This window comes from Etheostoma spectabile, chromosome 21, assembly GCF_008692095.1.
Source record: "Etheostoma spectabile isolate EspeVRDwgs_2016 chromosome 21, UIUC_Espe_1.0, whole genome shotgun sequence".
NCBI lineage: Eukaryota > Metazoa > Chordata > Actinopteri > Perciformes > Percidae > Etheostoma > Etheostoma spectabile.
In genome coordinates, this window is record NC_045753.1 from 5,206,976 (window position 1) to 5,229,363 (window position 22,388).

Below are 22,388 nucleotides of genomic sequence, written 5' to 3' on the forward strand. Positions count from 1 at the left end.
CTCGCTCCACCGCTTTGTTTTATGTAATGCTAGCACCTCTCTCGCTCGCTCGCTCACTCTCTGTTCTTTCTCTAGCCACTCCACATATCACTCTAGCTAGGCAACAATAGCTGTTGTTATAGCAACGAAAGACGCTCTCGGCTGCTTTTTGGAATAAAAACGCCGCCAGCTTTCTTTTCACTACAACCGCGCCATGGTCAACTTTTCCTTGTCAAAAAAGACGCCAAGTGGGGACAGACAGCTATAACTCAACTTCTCCTTATTTACTGTTACTATCACTATGAGGTCACTGTCCCACTGTAAAGTGTTTCACAACTGTCACTTCCCAGCTGATAGCCGCTGAAGTTTGGCCTCTAGACATTATGTAACAATAGTCAATAGACCATAAAATAGGAGACGTGAACACACAACGCTATCAATGTAATAGATAGTTTACTGTACACACACTAAGGTGTGTGGTTATCCAGTACTCTATTCTTCCATTGCTTAAATCCTGGCGATAATGTCTATGTCATGTGAATTAAATGTCAGGTGTTTGGTGTCAATCAACTACATTTGCTATATCTACAGAAAACAAGGAAAACATCACTCCCTGGGTATACATACAATTTTAGGCAGAAATGTCCTGAAGGCTCTGATATTGTCACTTGCTCACGCACATTTTGGAAATATGCTGACAGACGCCGCCACACTGTCCTCGTCTCATACACAACTCTCTCTCTGCTGGTTTTAGCTAACCGGGATCACGCAGGCCTTTTTTTTTCGAACTCCAGTGTTTAATTTGCTCTCACCCTAGTGTGAGAACATCTGCGTGTTATGTTTTCTATATGTAACGGCGTGCGGCTTGAAGTTTCCAGGCAGAACTCACGCCTGTTACCTTTGGCTCGGCACTGCGTACATCCGTCTACACACCGGGTATTCTGCGTGCGGCTGCGTACACCGGACCGGACCACTGGCGGTTCGGCAGGAATACACCAACCCTTAAAGCCCTAATTATTGGATCCATCTGAATCAAGCATCCTGTACCGAGCAGTTTGGGATAAATACATGAACACGTGAAACACCCTGAATATACATACTATTATTCTACATGTGCAGTAGCATATACAATTGCAGTATTTTGATTTAAGATTTATAAATGACAATTATGTTATATATGGTATGGGTGTTTTAGCAAAGTGAGTTACCTTGTTCTTCTACTTCTTCCTGTAGTATTAGAACACCGTGTTGAATCCAGGCACATTGTTCCTATGAAGTACTCTAAACATATTGGTGCTCCTACTGACTGATACAGAATAAAATGTTGGAGAGGCTGCCAAATAAATGTAACCCTCCTGTTGTCTTCGGGTCAAAGTTGACCCTGTTTTTAAAGTTTCTGTCAGAAATGGGGGTTTCTTTCAACACAGTTGCCCAAAAATAACATGGAGGTTCCAGACAACACTCCTCCCAGGTAAAATTAAGGATCAGTTCACTATTTTCATTGAATAATGGGCGTTTTTCTCTTCTAATTTTATGACAAACTCTTCCTCCAATCTATTAGTCAAAATAATTTGAGCTTTTCTAACACAAAAATGCAATGTAACTTCATATTAATCAGGTTTATTGACCTCAAATTTGAAAAAATAAGTGTAAAACTAGTGGTAATAAGTTGGTGTAAGTGGTGTGTACAGTATACCAATTATAGTGGAAAAAAAGCAAAGGAAATGTTGAGAAAAGTGTTTAAAAAAAGGTTCTAATTCCAGTTTTGTCCGGGGAGGACAACATAAGGGGTTAATAAACACTTGTTAAAAAAAAAAACATCCAGCAGTGCCAACTCTGAGGATCAGCTCTGTAGGTTTACACAGTCATAAGTCATCTGTCTGTATCTTCCTGTGCAGGATGGATTAAATGCCAACACACACATGTGCGTTCACAGTCCGCAGGCAGGCAGGCAGGCGGGCAGGCAGGCATGCAAGCTGGAGAAGACGGGAGGGATTTTCCCATACTGCCTCTGCAGCGGCTGCCCTAGATTCCACCGAACGATTGTCTCGATGCAACTCGGCTATTATTAGAGCTGCATTATCAGGAGGGATGGGGTGAGAGAGGAGGAAAAAAGGAAAATGTAGGGAGGAAGAAAAAGTGGCAGAGAGGAAAGAAAAGCATGCCTTTGTTTTGCTTCCACTGTGTGTCCTCGCCTTCTGCTGAATTTTCAGCACTTTGTATATTTTGGTTTCTATCACATGTCTGCTTCGGTATTCTCTACAGCATTCCGTATCATAGACCGGGGTTGATATTGTTAGATTCTGGTTTCCACTGCAGTGTAATTGAATGTTGTCACCTCAGCTTCTAATCTGACTAATGCTGTTCAAACTGGCACCTCATATACAGTGGGGCTCGAAAGTTTGGGCACCCCAGGTAAAAATGTGTATTAATGTGCATAAAGAAGCCAAGAAAAGATGGAAAAATCTCCAAAAGGCATCAAATGACAGATTAGACATTTGTATATGTCACAAAAAGTTAGATTTTATTGAAGAAAACTTCTTCTACGTCCTCACCAAAAAAATCTGCGTTTGAAGTTTGCAAATTAACATATAGATAAGCCTGATGCATTGTGGGAACAAGTTCTGTGGGCCGATGAGGTTAAAGTAGAACTTTTTGGCCGGAATGACCAAAGGTACGTTTGGAGAAGAAAGGGCACAGAATTTAATAAAAAGAACCTCACTCCAACTGTTAAGCATGGGGGGGGGGGGGGGGGGGGGGGGATCAAGCATGCTTTGAGGTTGTATTGCAGTCAGTGGCACAGGGAACATTTGATGAGTAGAAGGAAAAAATGGATTCAATAAAATTTCAGCAAATTTTGGACGCTAACTTGATGCCATCTGTGAAAAAGCTGAAGTTAAAGAGAGGATGGCTTCCACAAATGGATAATGATCCTAAACACACCTCAAAATCCACGGTGGATTACATCAAGAGGCGTAAACTGAAGCTTTTGCCATGGCCTTCACAATCTCCTGACCTTAACATAATTGAAAATCTATGGATAGACCTTTTGTTCAATTTTAATACATCGTGAATCGTGAATCGTGTCGATGTAATTCATGTAGTTTAATTCCAAAGGCCAAGGGAACTTTATCAGGATGCATAGTATCCTGGATCCATGAAATAACTGGCCTTTATAATTAAAAATGTGCCTGGCTCTATGGGAATTTAATATAGGGGGGTGTATACTTATGCACCCTGTATTTTAAGGAAGAACATTTATTTATTTACAATACAAAGAAAATTGGTGTCCCTTTTTTCTCTCTTTTTAATCAACTTTAGCATGGGGGTGTAAACTTTCTCAAGCCACTGTATATAGAGGAGACAAGAATTAAATATTAAATATCATTTATTTAATGCCTTGAAATGCTTATGTGTGGTTGTCATGGTGTGTGTGTGTAGAGAGAGAGAGAGAGAGAGAGAGAGAGAGAGAGAGACTTTGCACCCAGTGACCTGGTCTGGAAGGAGAACAGGACTTCTAATGAGAAGGGAGAGGTGTTTCAGTATTGGGGTTTGGTATTCAGTTTCTGAACGCTGTAGGCACAAGCCAGCAGTTTGGTGACGCCGTCTGAGCCTTACTCATCATTATTAATTAGTCACGGTAATAGATACACCGTGGTTAAACAGGGAGGAGGTATCACAATTTTGGATACGGCCCAACTCTAACGCACGCCAATGTTTCTCCCGCAGACATTGCTGATTAGCAGGCTAATAATGCCCGAACAAACAGATCGGCTTTGATCACTTACAAATGATGAGCCGACAGCCCTGAAGGCTGGACCTAAGAAACAAATTGGATTTGGCCGCAGTCTAAGTCTGTAAGTCGGTGGACAGACTCGGGTCAAACATGTTGGAATCAGTGGATTACACACTGTTGCACCGGGGGGACATGTTCCTTCATTACCACGAACACACACACTGCATGGTTATTTTCACTCAATCCCACGTACACCGTCCTGTTGCCCCAAATACTCACTCGAGCGCCAACTGTGGATCAATCCGCCACTGAAAATAGTCCCCAACAAATGCCCCGTTTCATCGTGTTCGGGTGATGGCGTTAGGAACTACAGTGATCATCTGTTTTGTGAAATCACTGAACCTTCTGTAAGAATGGAATGACGTATTTTTGTCAGCTGTTTTTAAAAGATTAACATCTCCAGGAGGAAGTCAGACAGTACCGAGAGGCCTAATCCCTAAAACTACGGCAGAGATGATCTGGCTCGGGTATTTGTCAAGCAGCTGCACTTTGTTGTTGTTGTGGTTGGTCTGCATAAAACTATTTTGGACCAGCCAAGTAACGCTAAGTTAAATATATGTAACAGATAAGGATGCCTTTTACTGAGCAAATGTGAGTGTGCGTGAGATATTTTGATTTATCTCTACCTGAATCATTTTTCATCTTTGTTTACTTTGATATCTGAATATGTTGTGTCTAATGGCATTTGATAGCCACGTTTGCATTGGGCCAAATTGCTGAGCTAATGCAATGAAGTACAAAAGAAAATGAGGAAGCGCATTAAAGATAACAAGCGATTTCAGCCTGAAATCGGCGGTGCAGAAGGAAGAGTTTGAGTAAGTGTTTTCCCCGTATTGCATCAACAACAACACAGTGCTATTTTCGGTTGTGCCTTTTCCTTCCCTCTCCTCCTCTCCCCTCTCGCTCCCTCCTCCCTCCTGGGTCCACACATCCTTCTAGGAGTGGGGAAGCTGGGTCACATCACTCTGCTCAAGGCTGTTTACTTTGCCTCGCTCTCTTTTCTCTTCCTTGCTCTCCGTCTTTTTCTCTGTTTGTCTCTTTTTTTGTCCTTTCTGTGTCTGCCAGGTGTTTTTTTCTCTTCTCTCTCCTTCACACATCCATTCTTTCAAATCTCCATACTGTTGCCCCACGTCTCCACACTTCCTGTCCTGTGTCTGCTCTGGTTCCCGTGTGGGTTTTGACAGAGAGGTAGAAAAAGACGGAGAGAGGGAGAGATGACCTTGTGGAAGAGAGGGTGTCTCTTCATGCTGTCATTGGGTATTACTTCAGCTCATGTGCTCTCTTATTCTGTCTCTCTCCTTCACGTTACTTACAACCCAGTGAGCATCCACAACACAGCCACTCTTCTCCCCTCTCTATGTTCTAGCGCTCAGTTGTGTTGGAGCTTTAAAGGGGAAATTTGGGATTTTTCAATCTGGATCTGATTGAATACATGGGAACAAAAAGCTTTGACACTGGTCCAGTATTGAGCGACAACACTGTAACCAGCAGCCACAAACTGGGCTGCAATGTTTCCACTATCAAATTATTATTATTATTATATTATTATTATTATGAGCCAAGGTGTTTTCTTCTTTCTTCTCCATGTATGTAATCCTGGTAGGATCAGATGGTAAGAGGGAGATTCCATGCTGGGATCATTTGAGCTGTATCTTATCTTAGTTGTAGTGCTATTGGGCAACCCCCCCCCCCCCCTCGCTGCCCAAACGCACTACCCCAATTCAAAATGAACGCAAAGACCTGCGTTTTTGCCAGCCTGTCGTACAGTTGACGTAGGCATTCTTAACACGGCTTACTGAACATGCACATAATATTCCGCTTGTTGCCCTTATTCCGAAAAAGACAATATTCCGACTAAGCTGTTAACATGGCTAATGAATGTGAATATTCCACTAATATTACCGTTTATTTGTAGCCGTGCAAAATAGGATTTTTCCCCCCAATTTTTCCACCGGTGACAGACTTGCTCAAACACACGAACACAGCCTCCCTCTTTCAACCACCTTCTTGAAAAGGTCGGTATTGGGCGCCCAGATAGCTCACCTGGTAGAGTGGGCGCCCATATGTAGAGGTTTACTGCGGCCCTTTGCTGCATGTCCTCCCCCCCCCTCTCCTCCCTTTTCATGTCTTTAGCTGTCCAATCAATAAAGGCCTAAAATGCCCCAAAAAATAAATAAGAAAAGGTCGGCATTGTGATGTACCATATACCAAAACCTGTCAATATCTAAGGCTTTAAAAATGTTTCTCCTTCTTTTATTTTGGGCATGCATCTCTAACGCATGCATCATAACTAGCTTACCTTACAAACTGTTGGCTAGTTGGTTTCTGTACAACAACAAAAAGAGCTTAATGGGCAAGAGGCCGTATGCTGGGAGTGAACTGTGGTAAAACCCCCGACTGAGACGCTTACATTCCGAAAACGCTGTATTCATGTCCAAAGAATGCCTCTAAAACCTAAGTAATACCGTCATGAACCACGTCTTAATCATTACGCTAAATTCGGAAAAATGCCTTATTTGGAATGTCCAAACGTACTATGCTGTTTGCATGACCCGTTTCCAATTTGGAATATTGTCATATTCCCACTAATAGTGGAATGTTGGTGTAGGAGCAGAATGGCTGAAAAATGTAACACAAGGCAGGTGGTGTGGCTCGGATGCAGGAGCAGTTGCACTGGGACATCCACAGCATGGTCCATTCACCTTCAATCTCATCATGCATGACTATCCTTCCAGCCGAGATTGCCATCCCTCCTCCGTCCCTTCCTCATCCCTCTTTCTCTCTACCTCTCCATCTCCCTTTGTCCTCATTCATCTGCATTTCTTCTCATTGAGCAATTGCCTGCCATCCTCCCTTGTAGCAATTTCTGTGGTAATGAAACCACACACACACACACACACACACACACACACACACACACACACACACACACACACACGCACACACACTCACTTACACAGTATCTCTCCAAGTCCCTGTGTTTTGTATAAGGAGGGAACATCAAACGTGTCTTTGCCCACAGCGGCCCTACTTGAATTTCTTTTTGCATGATGAGATTTCTCTCTCTCTCTCTCTCTCTCTCTCTCTCTCTCTCTCTCTCTCTCTTTCTTTCTCTGTCTCTGTCTCTGTCTAATTGTTTGACTCAGAAAGCTGCTTCATATATTTATGTACCTCTGGGGGTCCATCTCTATCAGTCTGAGTGTGTGTGTCTCTCTCTCCTCTCTCTCTCTCTCTCTCTCTCTCTCTCTCTCTCTCTCTCTCTCCTCTGCTGATTGATATTCTGTAGCAGTAGAAAGCAGCAGAAGCATTTGGTCCGTTGTCAGGGAAAGTGAGCCTTGGTTACGGCGATGTCAACCTGGTTGCCATTGTGCTAGGCTAGTCCCTTAGCTTCTTCTGGTGTTCATCTTCTCCATCCTCCTTTTTTCTGCTCTCATCCCTTTTTGCCCTTAGTTGTATTTGACAATTTCTTGATGATGCTCTCATCTTCATTCCTCTTTGTTTTTGATATCCCACTCCTCCCATCTCTTCCCTTTGAATGGAAATTCATTCCTTCAGTTCAGTTTCATCCTTCCCCTTCATTCTTTGTCAATTTTTCACTGGGGATGCTTCCTCCTAATCATTTCATCTTTCTCTTCTCTTTGCTGTTTCCTCACCCAGAATCACGTCTATCCTCTGTTTTCATTGTTCTTTCTTTCATCCATTTATAATTTTTTCAACCTTTTCTCCTTTTTTCTTATAAAGGTGAGATCAAATGACAATCTTCTTGAGTTCAGCTTCCTCCTTCTTTATCTTTTGTTACATAAGTAGTTTATTGTTTGGTTGTCTTCAGTCATCCTCCTTATCGTCCACTCTCCTTTTCTCTGATTCATTTGCTCCTTTCAGGATATGCAGGTCCGGGCTTTTGGCTATTCACATGAGAACAAGAGTGACTTGTCTTCTTCAGGCCCAGCTGCTGGCGTTATCGCTGCACTTGTGTCAGTTTCTCTCACAAACGCACTCCTTGTTTCCGTATAAAAACACTCCGATGGCTCTATGCTTGTTGTATTGGAGTAGATCTCTTTGCCGCTCAGGCACCCTTGCATTGTCAAAGTCACACTTGCTGTTCCAGTACATGCAGGAGAAAAATCCTACAGAAGGGTTGTGCCGGCTAAAAGGACACTCCAGTGATTTAGTATTGCACTTTCAGAAAGTTTTGGGTAGACTTAAAAAGACAAGTCAAAGCAGCAGCGGGTGAGATCTTGACTTAAGTTCCCTTGTGAAGGTCTAGAGAGGTAGAGGGGATAAAGGAGTCTTTTTACCCTGGCTAGTCTACATGTTTTCTGTGCAGTCAAGCTCAATAAATCAGATTAGAGCTTTTGGGGAACAAGATAGAGCTGTGTGTTTGTGTGTGTGTGCGTGGGACTAACAGGGCGAAACTGGGGTTGATGGACAGACAGACAGACTGATAGAGAGAGTGTGACAGAGAAAAGGAGTAGGGTTGTGTAGCTGTCTGAAAAAAGCTTATTAAAGGGGCTTTTTGGGCTCAAAACACAACTTCATTGCTGCAGAATGAAAGTGAGGCTTGTGACCTGATTCATTTAACATTGACATCTAGGTCACTCTCAATAAAAATTAAAAAATAAAAATAAAGAAGAGAAAGAAGTTCAACACACTTTTTTTCACTTGCAAATTTATCCTGCAATTCCCGATGTAAAGAAAGCTCAGTACACAGATGTACTGATGTATAGGCATGTGTTTTTTCCAGCTTTCTCCAGCGCTCTATTTAAAAGGCAGATTGCGTTGCTCTATCTCCATTGGTTGTTTGCTTTCATGCCTTGTGCTTATTGGCTGCCAGCAGCCTCCAGTGGAGCCAGCCACAAAGCTGTTAGTGATGGGCAGATTATACGCCGCTGCACTGCAAACCACACATTCACTCATGTACGCGGTTATATAGTGTACATGAACATGCAAAAACGGTCATAGACATCACTACGCTAGAATACAAACACACACCAGACACACATTGTGTACTCATTGACTGGGCACTTCTCGTCTACTCATTCCTCTCTGTCTCTGGCCTTGGATCAGCTGTTCTTGGCTCCACTCAAGGTCTTTAGATGTCCCAAACTGAAAGAGGCAGTCAGCTGACTCTCAGCCCCATTTTAAGTGAATGGCTGGAAACAAAGTCATCATAGCATTTCACAGTTGAGTAGTGGCTTTGGACATTGACAACGTACTCGTGGGCATTATTATTATGCATTGAAGTGTGCTCTTCCCTTTTGGTTACATTTTTTATTCAGTGTGCCGATGTGCTGCAATAGCATCAACAACAAAACAGTGCTAACATGCATAGTGTGTGTCCCTGTGTGCGTAACAAGCATAGTGTGTGTGTCCCTGTGTGTGTAACAAGCATAGTGTGTGGCCCTGTGTGCGTAACAAGCACAGTGTGTGTGTCCCTGTGTCCGTAACAAGCATAGTGTGTGTGTCCCTGCGTGTGCAACAAGCATAGTGTGCGTCCCTGTGTGTGTAACAAGCATAGTGTGTCCCTGTGTGTGTGTGTGTGTGTGTGTGTGTGTGTGTGTGTGGTGTGTGTGTGGTGTGTGTGTGAAATGTGTGCGCGCACACACACACATACACACACACACACACACACATATACACGGACTAACTGACCAACTGACTGACTCCTAACTGACTTCAGGCCTCAACACAAACAGCTGTTTCATAGAAGACAGACTTGGAGAGGAGGAGGAGAGGAAAGAAGGAGAAGAAGTGTGAGTGTGGTTGGTTTAGGTTTTAAAATATTATATCTCTGAACGGTTAAGACACTTTTATTATTTTTTATTAAGTTTTATTGCTATTTGGATGTGCACCAAGTAGGAGGTACACTGTTAAAATTTTCTAGTTTTAGTTTATTACTTGTATGTCATCTTTATTTTTCAAATCTGAGGGCTGCAGCTTTTATTTTTATTGTCAATAATTCAAACAATTCAGTGGATTATTTTCTCTATTAATCAATTAGTTGTTTTGTGTATAGATAAAATGGCAGAAAATTGTGAAAGATGTCAATCATTGTTTCCCAAAGCCCTAAATGCCGTCCTCAAACGCTCAAAGATATTCAGTTTACTGGGGAGAGAAGAAACTAGACAACATTCACATGTAAGAAGCTGGTATCAGTTTTTCCTTTTTTTTAAATAAAAAATAAATGATTAAAACTGACTACCGTAATCAATTATCAAAATAATTGTAATAATAATTTATACTCTTTAGTGATCCTCAATGGGGAGATTACAATTTACACACAAGTCAATGTCAATGTACGCCTACACACAAGCCTGAAATCCACACATGCTCAGGTCCTATACATGCACTAATGGGGAGATGTCAGAGTGGGGGGGGGGCTGCCAGTGCTGGACCAGCGGCCTGAGAGATTGAGGGGGGGTTTGGTGCCTTGCTCAAGAGCACATTGGCAGTGCCCAGGAGGTGAACTGGCATCTCTCCAGCTACCAGTCCACACTCTGTACTTTGGTCCAAACGGGGACTTGAACCTGGCACCCTCCGGTTCCCTACGGACTGAGTACTCCCCCCAAAAAATAGCTGGCAATACTTAATAGTCGATTTAACCTTTGCAGCTCTATCTTTTTAATAGAAACCCTCCTTAACAGTAGCGATTCATGTTATTTGATGCTGCTGACACCGTTGAATACTTGATCACAATGAGATGACATTCTGGGCCCCAAATTAACAGGCCTCTCTGGGGGCCTTGCCTGGCAGTGGGCTCCTGAATCATTCAGCCTCACACAGATCACACAGTAGGGAACAGGCTTGTGTCGGAGGACCTGAGTCTGTAGTCGGCTTCAGTCTTGTCTGTAGACCAGTGTCTTCTATTGGTGCCATGCGCGGGCCCTACGAACGGAGTGACACACCACCTGGAGTGATAGTGAGAGCTGATACTGCTGGTATCAGATGGCGTACAGTGTTTCATGTACGGCACCGGCGCTCCTTTGTTCTCTCTAGCTCTCATTTCTGCTCCTCGCTGTGGCTGATAGAAGCCTACTCCTTCTATATGTATGTGTGTGTGTGTGTGTGTCCAATACTCACTGCTGCCTCCCGTTACTATAGCAACAGAGTTTTCTCATTCTTTTCATGTGTATGTTTTTTCCGACTGTATGCTCAGCGTACTCTGTGTGCGTGTGTGCGTGTAGACCGACTACAGTTGCCGATAGTAATCCAGATGGATCGCACGCTGGATCGACAGTGGGACAGAATCTATACTGATCTTCACTTCTCATTGCATTCCTAATCAACCATGTGTACAGTACTGTACAGCATGTGGTCGTAATCTATATTTCACGTGAATAAATGATGATCTGTACAGTCGCCAGAGCAGGCGGTAGAGACAAAGATATGGTAACACACAAGCACAGATGTATGTGTTTTAAACCATGTGTGTGGTGTGTTGTTTGTGTTTAACGATCAGAGAAACACAGCACATAACTCAGCCTGAGGTCTGTGCATTGATAGCTCTAAAGAATCAAGACTTGTCACACAGCTGCTGCTACTACAGTACACACACACACCACAACACACACACACACACACACACACACACACACACACACACACACACCATAAACTGATTGACGCAACAGGTTTGACAGGAATGTCTCACTCTTCCAGTCATCATGTATCTTTTTGTGCCTGACACACACAATTCATATTTGAATCTTACCCCTCCTTTTGTCCCCGGGTCAAAGTTGACTACTATGACAACAGAACGTTTGAAAAAAGTGACAAATGTTGGAAACAAACTACAAAAACGCAGGAAAAAAATCAACAAAAACATTTTTTTTTTTTAAATGCTGAAAAGTGAGCAAAAAAAAATCAGAAAAGTGACAAAAGAAACATCAAAAATATGGGGAAAAGCGACAAAAAATGGCTACTTTTTTGTTTTACTAAAACGTAATTAAAAAAGTGACAAAAAAATAGGAATAAATTATATAAATAAAGTTGCAGGTTGCCGGGGAAGAAAACCCGAGGGTTAATGAAGGCGGTTTTCATTGAATTGAATGGGTCAGAGTAACCTGAATCACGGTGAAACTGATAAATCAGCTATATTAAAAGATATTTAAGAATTAAGAGATGATTTGTGGATGCAGTATTATTTGGGATTGTATTTTGATCACTCTTGTACAAAATAACACCGATTTGGGTATTCAGTATGGGATTATTTATCACCATGGTGTTACCTTCTAACATATGTACTAGCCCTAAAGTGGATGTTTTTTTTTTAATAACAACGTATCAAATGAGAGTGTGAAAACAGTGTTTCAATGGGAAAGGGGTCGCTCTGTGAACTTTTTCAGCCGCAGCAGATAGCTTAAGTATTTTTAATTTATTTTTTATTTTTTTTACAGAAAGTGCTCCAAAAACTCAGTTAAAGAATCATAGTGAGATCTATGAATATGTCTATATTTACGAAAGGTTTATCTATAAAATAAAACCATTTTATTATATCACCACAAGTCTCATCATCAGGGATGATCGTGAACATTTCATTTTCTACTGGTCCCGTTGTTTCTCCTTAACTGTAAACACGAAAACCAGGAACTCATTTTTTTTTTTTTCCATGGTTTTTCACATGTAATTTTTAGCTATAAGCACCAATCCGTTAACTTCTTGCTGCCATAATAATCCAATAATCCACCTGCCATTGTGGCTAAGAGATTAAAAAATGCACCAGACACACAAAAAAAACAACAGATTTTACCATCCCATTTTTTTGTGACACACTCTTTGCACTAACCATGATAGTGACTGTCAATGCAGATTGTTTAGAAATAGAACACAACTTCATTTTTGTCTCACACGTGTTTCACAGTGGGGGTGTCAGGGGATGGCTAGACTTCTAGCCGGCTACTTCTATATTTGTTGTTTTATTTATTTTTAGTCAGCGCTGGCCGACTCAGCTGAGCACTATACGTCTGTGTCCCCCACACGGCCTGTTATTGGGCCCCGGGCCAACGGGCAGCAGTTAGTGTTTCAGTTTTAACGGCCTGCGCTGAAATACAGGCGGGGCATGAGACGAAAATGTGCATATGCAAGAGTGCCTCTGTTTGTGTGTATGCTGTTAGTAGTGGGAGCAATGCTAGTTGGGACAAAACACACACACACACACACACACACACACACACACACACACACACACACACACACACACACACACACACACACACACACCACACAATTCAGTGGTTTTCTGTAACTTAGAGGGACTCATAATCAGCAGCGTAAATAGCATTTCTCCCACATTTAATTTTGTTTTTAAGCCTTTTAAGCGGGATTTTGTTTACTCGTAACTAGGGCTGGGCAATATATCGATGTTGTATCGATATCGCGATATGAGACTGGATATTGTCTTAGATTTAGATTTAGTCTTAGATCATTGTAATGACATCGGTGTTAAAGCAATGAGTTTATTAATCAGTTAACTTGATAAAAAAGCAAATGAATAAACAACTTTATTTTTCTTTCTGTTTTATATAATTAAGATTCTTTTGGCTTGTTTTCTCCCACCAACTGTCCAAAGACGTCCCCCCAGGCTGTGGGGACGTTGTGATGGGGATTTCTAATTGACGGAGTATGGACAGAAAAATAAATTAACTAATGAGAAAGAAATTATCAACAATTACTGTTGATGAGTCATAAATGAAAACAATTGCTAGTTGTAACCCCTAAATGACATTACGCTGTGTGATCAAAGTGAAGTGGGGAGCCTGGGTAGCTCACCTTCGACTCCGCCCCCCCCCCCTTCAGCTGTCCTATCTTAAGAAAGGCCTGAAAATTAATCTTTAAAATAAAAAGTGAAGATATGACAAGTGTTAATGACACTCGGCTGAACTGAAACAGAGACGGAGGCGGCGACCGATAGAGGTCAACCGATGTTGTCTGGAATGCGTTAGAGATGAAAGGATGGCAGAGCACGTGAGAGTGATGGATCAGATCAGATAAGGGCATGCAGACAATGAAAGAGGGGTGTAACGACACATCGATCACGGTTCAATCCCCAACGATCCCATATTATCCACACAAAGTCAATGTATACATATACACAATACATATCGTCATCTTTAAGATGCGCCTTTATTTTGAAATTTCCACTTCATATATATGTTTTTTTGTAACTTAAATGTATGAAAGCGCTTAGCAAGGAAGTAATCAAATTCCATTTTTTTAAAGTTGTAAATATATACCCAAATGTGTTAAATGGGCTTATGTATAGAAATGGTATTGTGGCAGACTTTGTGATATCAGGATCTCTGTCGTTGTCGTAAGAATCAATATAATTTTGGATTGGGGTAAAACGTGTTATTCACACCCCTAAATTAAAATGGACAGAAATGACAGTAATGAATGGAGATGGAAGTGTTGACCAAGATGGGTGGTGACATGAGGGATAATAAACATATAGGCACGAAACAAAGGAGGACAGACTGAGGTAGCTGGCAGGGAGTGATCACTCTGGTGACTGCAGTAGTGCATTGTGGGTGAGGGGTGGAAGGGTGGGAGGCAGGGAGGCAGACTGAAGTGAGATGCACTCGTTGCTCCCTCATCCTGTCCCTGGGTGAGTGGGGGAGGGGTGGGTTATATAGAATGAGCGAACAGGGAGGGAGTGACGATAACATGAGGAGATGAGGGAAAGAAGATGCGCACACACACACAGACACACACACACACAACCTTTTTCATTCACACACAAAAGGAAACCTGCAACAGCCTGGCTAATATTTCTATAGTTAATAATAATACACGACTACATTTTGGTTAAAAAATGAATATGTTGTGCTACGTTTACTGCATTCAATATTTATCGACTATTATCAAACAGCTGCTGGTGCTTTCTTCACACATCCCAAACTTATTTTTTTTTTTTAGTTTATATGCAATCACAAATGTGTTGTGTGTGTTGAAAGTACCCACTAGTTCTGTGGGGTTTTATACACGTGTTAATGTGAATACTTCTGAAGACTTTCATTTTCTGATATACAAGATATACAGTTATTTCTCTGATTTCTTCTCCTTCTCCAACCTGCACATAGAAAAATTCTAATGTAAAAATGCAACTGTCTTATCAGTCTAAAACTACGTCCCGCTAGGAGGGTTGAACCCAGGTTTTAAAGGTGCTCTAAGCGATGTTGGGTGACAATACTTCTTTTTTTGACAGTGTGTTCTGGGGACAGGGAGCTAACAGATAGTGAGGAGATGTTTTTTACAGTCTGTTCAGGGGACAGGCAGCTAGCAGATAGTTAGATGTTTTTACAGTGTGTTCTGGGGACAGGCAGCTAGCAGATAGTGAGGAGATGTTTTTTACAGTGTGTTCTGGGGACAGGCAGCTAGCAGATAGTGAGTAGATATTTTTTAAAGTGTGTTCTGGGGACAGGCAGCTGGCCGATAGTGAAGAGATGTTTTTACAGTGTGTTCAGGGGACAGGCAGCTAGCAGATAGTTAGATTTTTTACAGTGTGTTCAGGGGACAGGCAGCTAGCAGATAGTGAGAGTGTTTTTTCAGTGTGTTCAGGGGACAGGCAGCTAGCAGATAGTGAGGAGATGTTTTTACAGTGTGTTCAGGGGACAGGCAGCTAGCAGATAGTGAGGAGATGTTTTTACAGTGTGTTCAGGGGACAGGCAGCTAGCAGATAGTTAGATGTTTTTACAGTGTGTTCTGGGGACAGGCAGCTAGCAGATAGTGAGATGTTTTTTACAGTTTCTTCAGGGGACAGGCAGCTAGCAGATAGTGAGGAGATGTTTTTACAGTGTGTTCAGGGGACAGGCAGCTTGCAGATAGTGAGGAGATGTGTTTACAGTGTCTTCAGGGGACAGGTAGCTAGCAGATAGTGAGGAGATGTTTTTACAGTGTGTTCTGGGGACAGGCAGCTAGCAGATAGTGAGGAGATGTTTTTACAGTGTGTTCTGGGGACAGGCAGCTAGCAGATAGTGAGGAGATGTTTTACAGTCTGTTTAGGGGACAGGCAGCTAGCAGATAGTGAGGATATGTTTTTACAGTGTGTTCTGGGGACAGGCAGCTAGCAGATAGTGAGGAGATGTTTTTACAGTGTGTTCTGGGACAGGCAGCTAGCCGATAGGGAGAGATGTTTTTGCAGTGTGTTCAGGGGACAGCAGCTAGCAGATAGTGAGGAATGTTTTTTACAGTGTGTTCAGGGACAGGCAGCTAGCAGATAGTGAGGAGATGTTTTTACAGTGTGTTCAGGGTACAGGCAGCTAGCAGATAGTGAGATGTTTTTTTTCAGTGTGTTCAGGGGACAGGCAGCTAGCAGATAGTAGGATGTTTTTACAGTGTGTTCTGGGGACAGGCAGCTAGCAGATAGTGGGGGATGTTTTACAGTGTGTTCAGGGACAGGCAACTAGCAGATAGTGAGATGTTTTTTCAGTGTGTTCAGGGACAGGCAGCTAGCAGATAGTGAGGAGATGTTTTTACATGTGTTCTGGGGACAGGCAGCTAGCAGATAGTGAGGAGATGTTTTTTCAGTGTGTTCAGGAGACAGGCAGCTAGCAGATAGTGAGGAGATGTTTTTACAGTGTGTTCAGGGGACAGGCAGCTAGCAGATAGTTAGATGTTTTTACAGTGTGTTCAGGGGACAGGCAGCTAGCAGATAGTTAGATGTTTTTACAGTGTGTTCTGGGGACAGGCAGCTAGCAGATAGTGGGGAGATGTTTTTACAGTGTGTTCAGGGGACAGGCAACTAGCAGATAGTGAGGAGATGTTTTTTCAGTGTGTTCAGGAGACAGGCAGCTAGCAGATAGTGAGGAGGAATGTTTTTACAGTGTGTTCTGGGGACAGGCAGCTAGCTAGCATGTTTGCTGTTTGCGTGACATCTCTTAGAGCACGTTTAAATGCAACACCAAACTGCCCTCATAATTGGTTGGCTTTGTGATGTTGTTGTTGAAAGTCGTCTCTCTGTGTGGTTTGTAGGCTTACGTGGAGTTTGACGACCAGGAGTGGGAGAACAGAGAGTGGGTGAAGGTCTATGAGGATTTCCAGCTGTTTCTGCTGGAGCACCAGCTGGTCTGGGCCAAGAGGAAGGAGGGAGCCGGAGGAGCGGGAGCAGGTGGAGGAGCAGGAGGCGTGCTGCAAGGAACCAAGGCCAAACACGAAGGGGCCCTCCCGGGTAAACCTTTGTTTCTATAAAGGCTGGACACAAAAAAAAAACGTGGGGCCATATGCCCGCACTTCTTCTCAAATAAAACCCCCGGATCATTATCGTAGGGCTGGACCAATTCCCCTTTTAAAGTATCAGTACGAAAAAACCCCGTCATTCATACACAAGGGGGGGTATCTCATAGCCCCAGACCAATAAACTTCTACCAAGATGTAATAAATTGGGGGTCACTTCAAAAAAGGGCATTTTCTAAAAAAAAAACGAAAAAAAAAAGGGTTTTACAGTATGTAAAGTTTTTTTACTGTATATCCCGGGATTACAAAAATAAAAAAAAAAATGTTTGGGGTTGGCTGCCCTAATTTTTTAAACACGTAGAGGGGGGAAATCTCCGTGTAGGGATTAAAAAAAATCAATAAAACAATTGGGGGCGAATGTATAATTTGGTCGATTCAATTTATTATATATAAAAATCCAACATTTATCTCGAGAAACCTTTTTCAGATGAGTAGGTCTAGACCCCACCTATAATTTAAAGTCCCAACAATTCGGTAAAATTTCCACAAGAGGAAAAAATGCGATCAATATGGCGAGGAAAACCCCTTTGAGGGAAAAACGTCGTTTAGAACCCGGCTCTTGGGAGGCGGTTCGCGGGCCGGTTGGGGGGGGTAATAGCCAAAAAAAAAAATGGAACATGACCAGATTGTTCGTCACCATTCAAAGTCACGGGAATGGGGTTTTAGATTCAAACATTTGAAACCCTACCCACCCTATTCTCTTTAAGTTGTTCCATTCTTTTCCCGTGGGCCCTCGCTGTAATGGGCGACTGGTTACTGATGCGCCCCAGCTGTTCTTGTTGGACTGTTTTCTGTTGAGCTTTTAAGGCCACCTCATCTTCCTCTTTGGGTCTTTTTGGAAAATTGGTTTTCATGTTGTCCCTGCAGGGGGATCAGGTTCTTTTCTCCAGAATTATTCAGCCTTTTTTTCTGCGGCCAAATAAAACCCAAAGCCCGGACTTCCCGACAAGTGACTATCAACTTTTTTTGAAAGTCAGCCGTTGGGCTTCCCTAAAACTTAGTGGATGAAAGGTATAATTATCCTTTACAAATGCCCCCGACAGTGCCCCCAGGGGCCAAAAGTATAACCACACAGACCTCTATAAACGTTAGGCTGTTGTAACTCAGCTATTCTCTGTACCTGACTGAGACAAAACACCACTGTGTACTTCCACCTGCATGCACGAATATTCAAATCCCCAAATCAAAAGTCAAATACCTACCTATCAAACCAAAATTTCTGATCCAGCTCTACTAATTTTATTGTGCTCATATTATGCTCAATTTCTGGTTCATAATTGGATTTAGAAAAAGAAAAAAACACCATATTTTTGTTGTACTGCACATTGCTGTGGATCCTCTTTTCACCCTGTGTGTTGAGCTCCCCGTTTTAGCTACAGAGTGAGGCATCTCACTTCTGGTCCATCTTTGGTGGGAGTCGCACATGCTCAGTAGCTAGGTGAGGACTACTAGCCAGTCAGAAGCAGAGTACGAGGGGGCCATGCTAGCGCTAGGCGAGCATTTAACGTGTGTTTCAAAGTGGGGGACGTTTTTCGAAGTAAAAGATGAAAATTATGAAGGTAATTCCGTCATGGGCATGAAACCCTGCGAAGCCCGGCATTTGTGCTTTTGTATTGTAAGCAATCCAGCAACAACAAAAATGGCATTTTAATTTTTAAAACACGTGACCAAATTTAAGGCAAGCTGTGCCCGTTTTGATAATAATGATTATAAATATGAGACAGTGTGCAAAATACTTTGACTATTTATGGAAATGATAAGAAAGGAGAAATTAATATGGGACTGAGTAGAGCACGTGAAACCACAGTTAAATGTTTGTCCTGATAGTGTTTTAATAGGAATGTGTGTGTGTGTGTGTTGTGTGTGTGTGTGGGTGTGTTGTGGGGTGGTGTGGGGGTTTGTTGTGGTTGTGTGTGTTTTGTGGTGTGTGTGTGTGGTGCGTGCTTTGGCGTGCGTGCGTGCGTGCGTGCTGCGTGCTGGTCGTGCGTGGGTGCGTCGTGCTTTGTGCGTGCGTGCGTGCGTTCGTGCGTTCTGATTGTTTTTGTGTGTGTGTGTTGCTTGCGTTCTGATGCTGTGACTGCTCTGTGTCTCTGTTACCACACACACATCCCACACTGCTTTGGTGTGGTGCCAGTGTTGTTCCTGTGGTGTTTTGTGCATCTGTATTCACACTTCTCACGCACACATTGCATCACACCACACACACTTCAGACGACAGTGGTCCGGGCACACATGCTCATGCTGAAAGCAGTGTGAATGTGTGTTTGTCTGTGGCAGTCAACTCATATTTGTAGCTAAATGTTATTTGTGTCTAAATCCGTTCATAAATGTTCGACATTGATGGCATTTAGTTTAAGACTGTGTGCATGTTTTTTTTTCTTCCTGTGTGTATGCCCGGCAGTGGCTGCATGGAAATGTGATTCACTGTTTTGATTATGTAATAGCAGTGTGCACAGCACCATCTGGCACACGCATGGGGGGATACGAGTTCAAAGACTTCCACACACACTGTTTTTTTTCCTGGTTGTTTTTCTCTGTCTGACTCCTCCTCCTCCTGTTTATTTTCCACTCATGTCTGCCCCTCCGCTGCTGTTGTCATAGCAACAACATCAAAAAAAATTTGAGTACAGACCCACAAACGCACACACACACACATACAAGTGGGAAATGAAGCCGTAAGCCTCAAGATGCACTGAAAATGATTTTAATTTTAATGAATAACAATGAGACTCAAAGAGTTCGGAGTTCCAGCACCAACACTGAGAAGAGTATCATTTCCTCTGTGCTTGAATTTTGTTGTTGTTCCTTGAATGTGCTTTTCATTTAACCCTTGTGTTGTCCTCTGGTCAAATTTGGCCCCTTTTGAAAAAAGAAAAAAAAAAATTAGAAAAGTGTCTTTCAACCCAATTTTCAGAAAGATAATGCTCTTCACAAGTAAAATAAATGATCAGCCCCACTGCTTTATCTAAATTTGGATGTTTTATTCAATTCTATAGCATTCAAAAAACCTTTTTTTATGAAAGATCGTTAAAAAAGGGACAAAAATGTCAAAAAAAAAGAAACCCCACAAAAATGACAAAACATCAGGGGAAAAGCAACAAAGAACTGGAAAGAGACGACCAAAACATTGAAAAAAATCAATTCATTGTGACCCAGGAAAACAAAACGTTGCATGTCTCACTGGGAAATATTCCTCAGTTCTGCTGCTGCTGGGAATGGAGATGTTGGATCAGTGAGTGAATAGTTTTAAGAATTGATATGGCCACAGATGTAATTTACTTACCTGTGATCCTAATCCAATGTTACACATTTACCATTACAGGGGGTTTTCCTGACTCTGAATGAGCCTTTTTGGGGGCCCGTGATTGGTGAGAAATGCTAGTCCACCACACACTTTGATTAAACTACAACACAGAATATAGTCTCACTGAACTTGACGCCGGGTTTACACAGGCAGCTTCAACAACAACAACTCTCTCTCTCGCGATCTCGCTCTCTCTCCACACACACAACCAGGCACACGACTGGTGACGACTGCAGTTCGGTGTGCCTGCTGCAAATCTCTCTTTTTTTGTCGCTGTCTATTTTAAAATGAGTCGTGAAGACAACAGCAAAGCCCAACTTTAACCTTTAATGAAATCAAGCAAAGAGACATGTTTTTCCCCAGTCAAAATCAATACTAGAGTAACCTACTTCCTTATTCCAGCTGCTGCAAGGAATATGAGGAGGACAAATCCGAATGTAATCGCTGCAAAACAATAATCAAATAGGCTTCATTTCTCTCTCTCTTTCTCTCTCCACTGTGCATTGACAGTTTGAAGTAGCTACAAAACATTAGTTCTGGTGGTATACAGCTGGACGGTAGTGTGTGATGTTAGCAGTTCACTGAATAGGACTTGTAAAGCCCCGCCCATTTCGGGCACCTAAGGTAATAGTAACGCGTTGCTCCCGGGTTGACCCAGGTGATCTCCGGATTGTCACGGCCAGGGATGTACCCATCTAGACTGGCTTGGTTTGAATTTGTCCCTGGTCAGACAACCCTGGTCCGACCCTGGTCTTTGGTGTGAAAGGGGTACAAGGAGCCCCCAGTGGATACGTTCACGGTGAAGCAAATTCATTTGAGCATTACCTTAACATGGCCATGGAGGAATTGACTTGATTACAAAGAGAGCAGATTGGTGTGTTAAGGAAATACTGACAGCCCATGTTAGCGAGTGCCCCATTTGTATCGGTCAATAACCCAGTAATCCCTGTCTCTACAGTCTTATTATTCCACTTTTTTAGTATTATTCATCATTCCCGTTCTCACATCTCACTTATTATTTTTATTTATTCATCATTCTCATTTCCTATTTCAGAACTGTTCATACTGTTCATTCTGTTCATATTGCAATATAATAACATAACACTATTTATACCAGTATCCTTGCACTATGCTCCACATTTAAACAATTTTATTGAACTCTTCATTGCACTCATGCCTCTATATTGTTTCTGTTTTAGAGTATGTATATTTTGTGTATATATTAGTGTGTATATTTTTGTTTGGGTTGTTTTGTATGTGTAAGCACTAGGGGTGATCCGAGTACCTGGCTGAAACGAGTATCCGGTACGGATAAAGCAACTGGCCGCGCAGCGTTCTGTGATAATCCACAGCGCCCCCCCCGCCTACAAACCCGCTCAGATCAATCACACACACACAGAACATGGAGAAATGCGCTCCCTCCCTCTCTCCTCTCTCTCTCTCTCTCCTCTCTCCTCTTCTCTCTCCTCTCTCTCTCTCTCTCTCTCTTCTCTCTCTCTCTCCTCTCTCTCCCGCTCCGTCGTCAATCGGGTCTGCGGATCTGTTCCGTTAACGTTTAGGGTTTCTTCAGCTTCAGGTTTGTTTTTAACTTCGGTTTGTAGTCCTTACATAGTAACCAGTAGATTTCTGGTGAACGTGGGGTTTGTAGTCCTTACATAGTAACCAGTAGATTTCTGGTGAACGTGGGTTTGTAGTCCTTACATAGTAACCAGTAGATTTCTGGTGAACGTGGGGTTTTGTAGTCCTTACATAGTAACCAGTAGATTTCTGGTGAACGTGGGTTTCAGACCGTTGCTACTTGGTTTAAATGCAACTCCCGTTGCGTCTCTGCCATCGGAGATTTTTTTTTTTTAAACTGTCAGCTCCGCCCATTTCAAGACCACCCGACCCACTTCCGGGTTAAATCTGACCACTTCCGGGTTAGGCCCCGCCCAGTCCGAGTACGGATACGGATACAGATAATTCATGTGGTAAACAGATACAGATAATGCTGTACTCGCTCATCCCTAGTAAGCACATTGTGAGCAACGATGCTCCAAAGAAAAATTCCTCGTATGTGTCCTCATACCTGGCAAATTA

General features: G+C 42.5%; 1 protein-coding gene across 6 annotated transcripts in view; it reads left to right on the top strand.

Annotated features, from left to right (window-relative positions):
• Positions 1-22,388, top strand: part of jmjd1cb (jumonji domain containing 1Cb) — a 138,409-nt gene that overhangs the window by 44,225 nt on the left and 71,796 nt on the right. For 5 of the 6 annotated variants that reach the window (XM_032502826.1, XM_032502828.1, XM_032502829.1 and 2 more), the window contains exon 2: positions 16,748-16,940. In XM_032502826.1, coding sequence (XP_032358717.1) covers positions 16,800-16,940 — 141 coding nt within the window. In that variant the 5' untranslated portion in view covers positions 16,748-16,799. Of the gene's footprint in view, positions 1-16,744; positions 16,941-22,388 lie in introns of all 6 variants that reach the window. The other variant, XM_032502827.1, reaches the window with a different exon arrangement.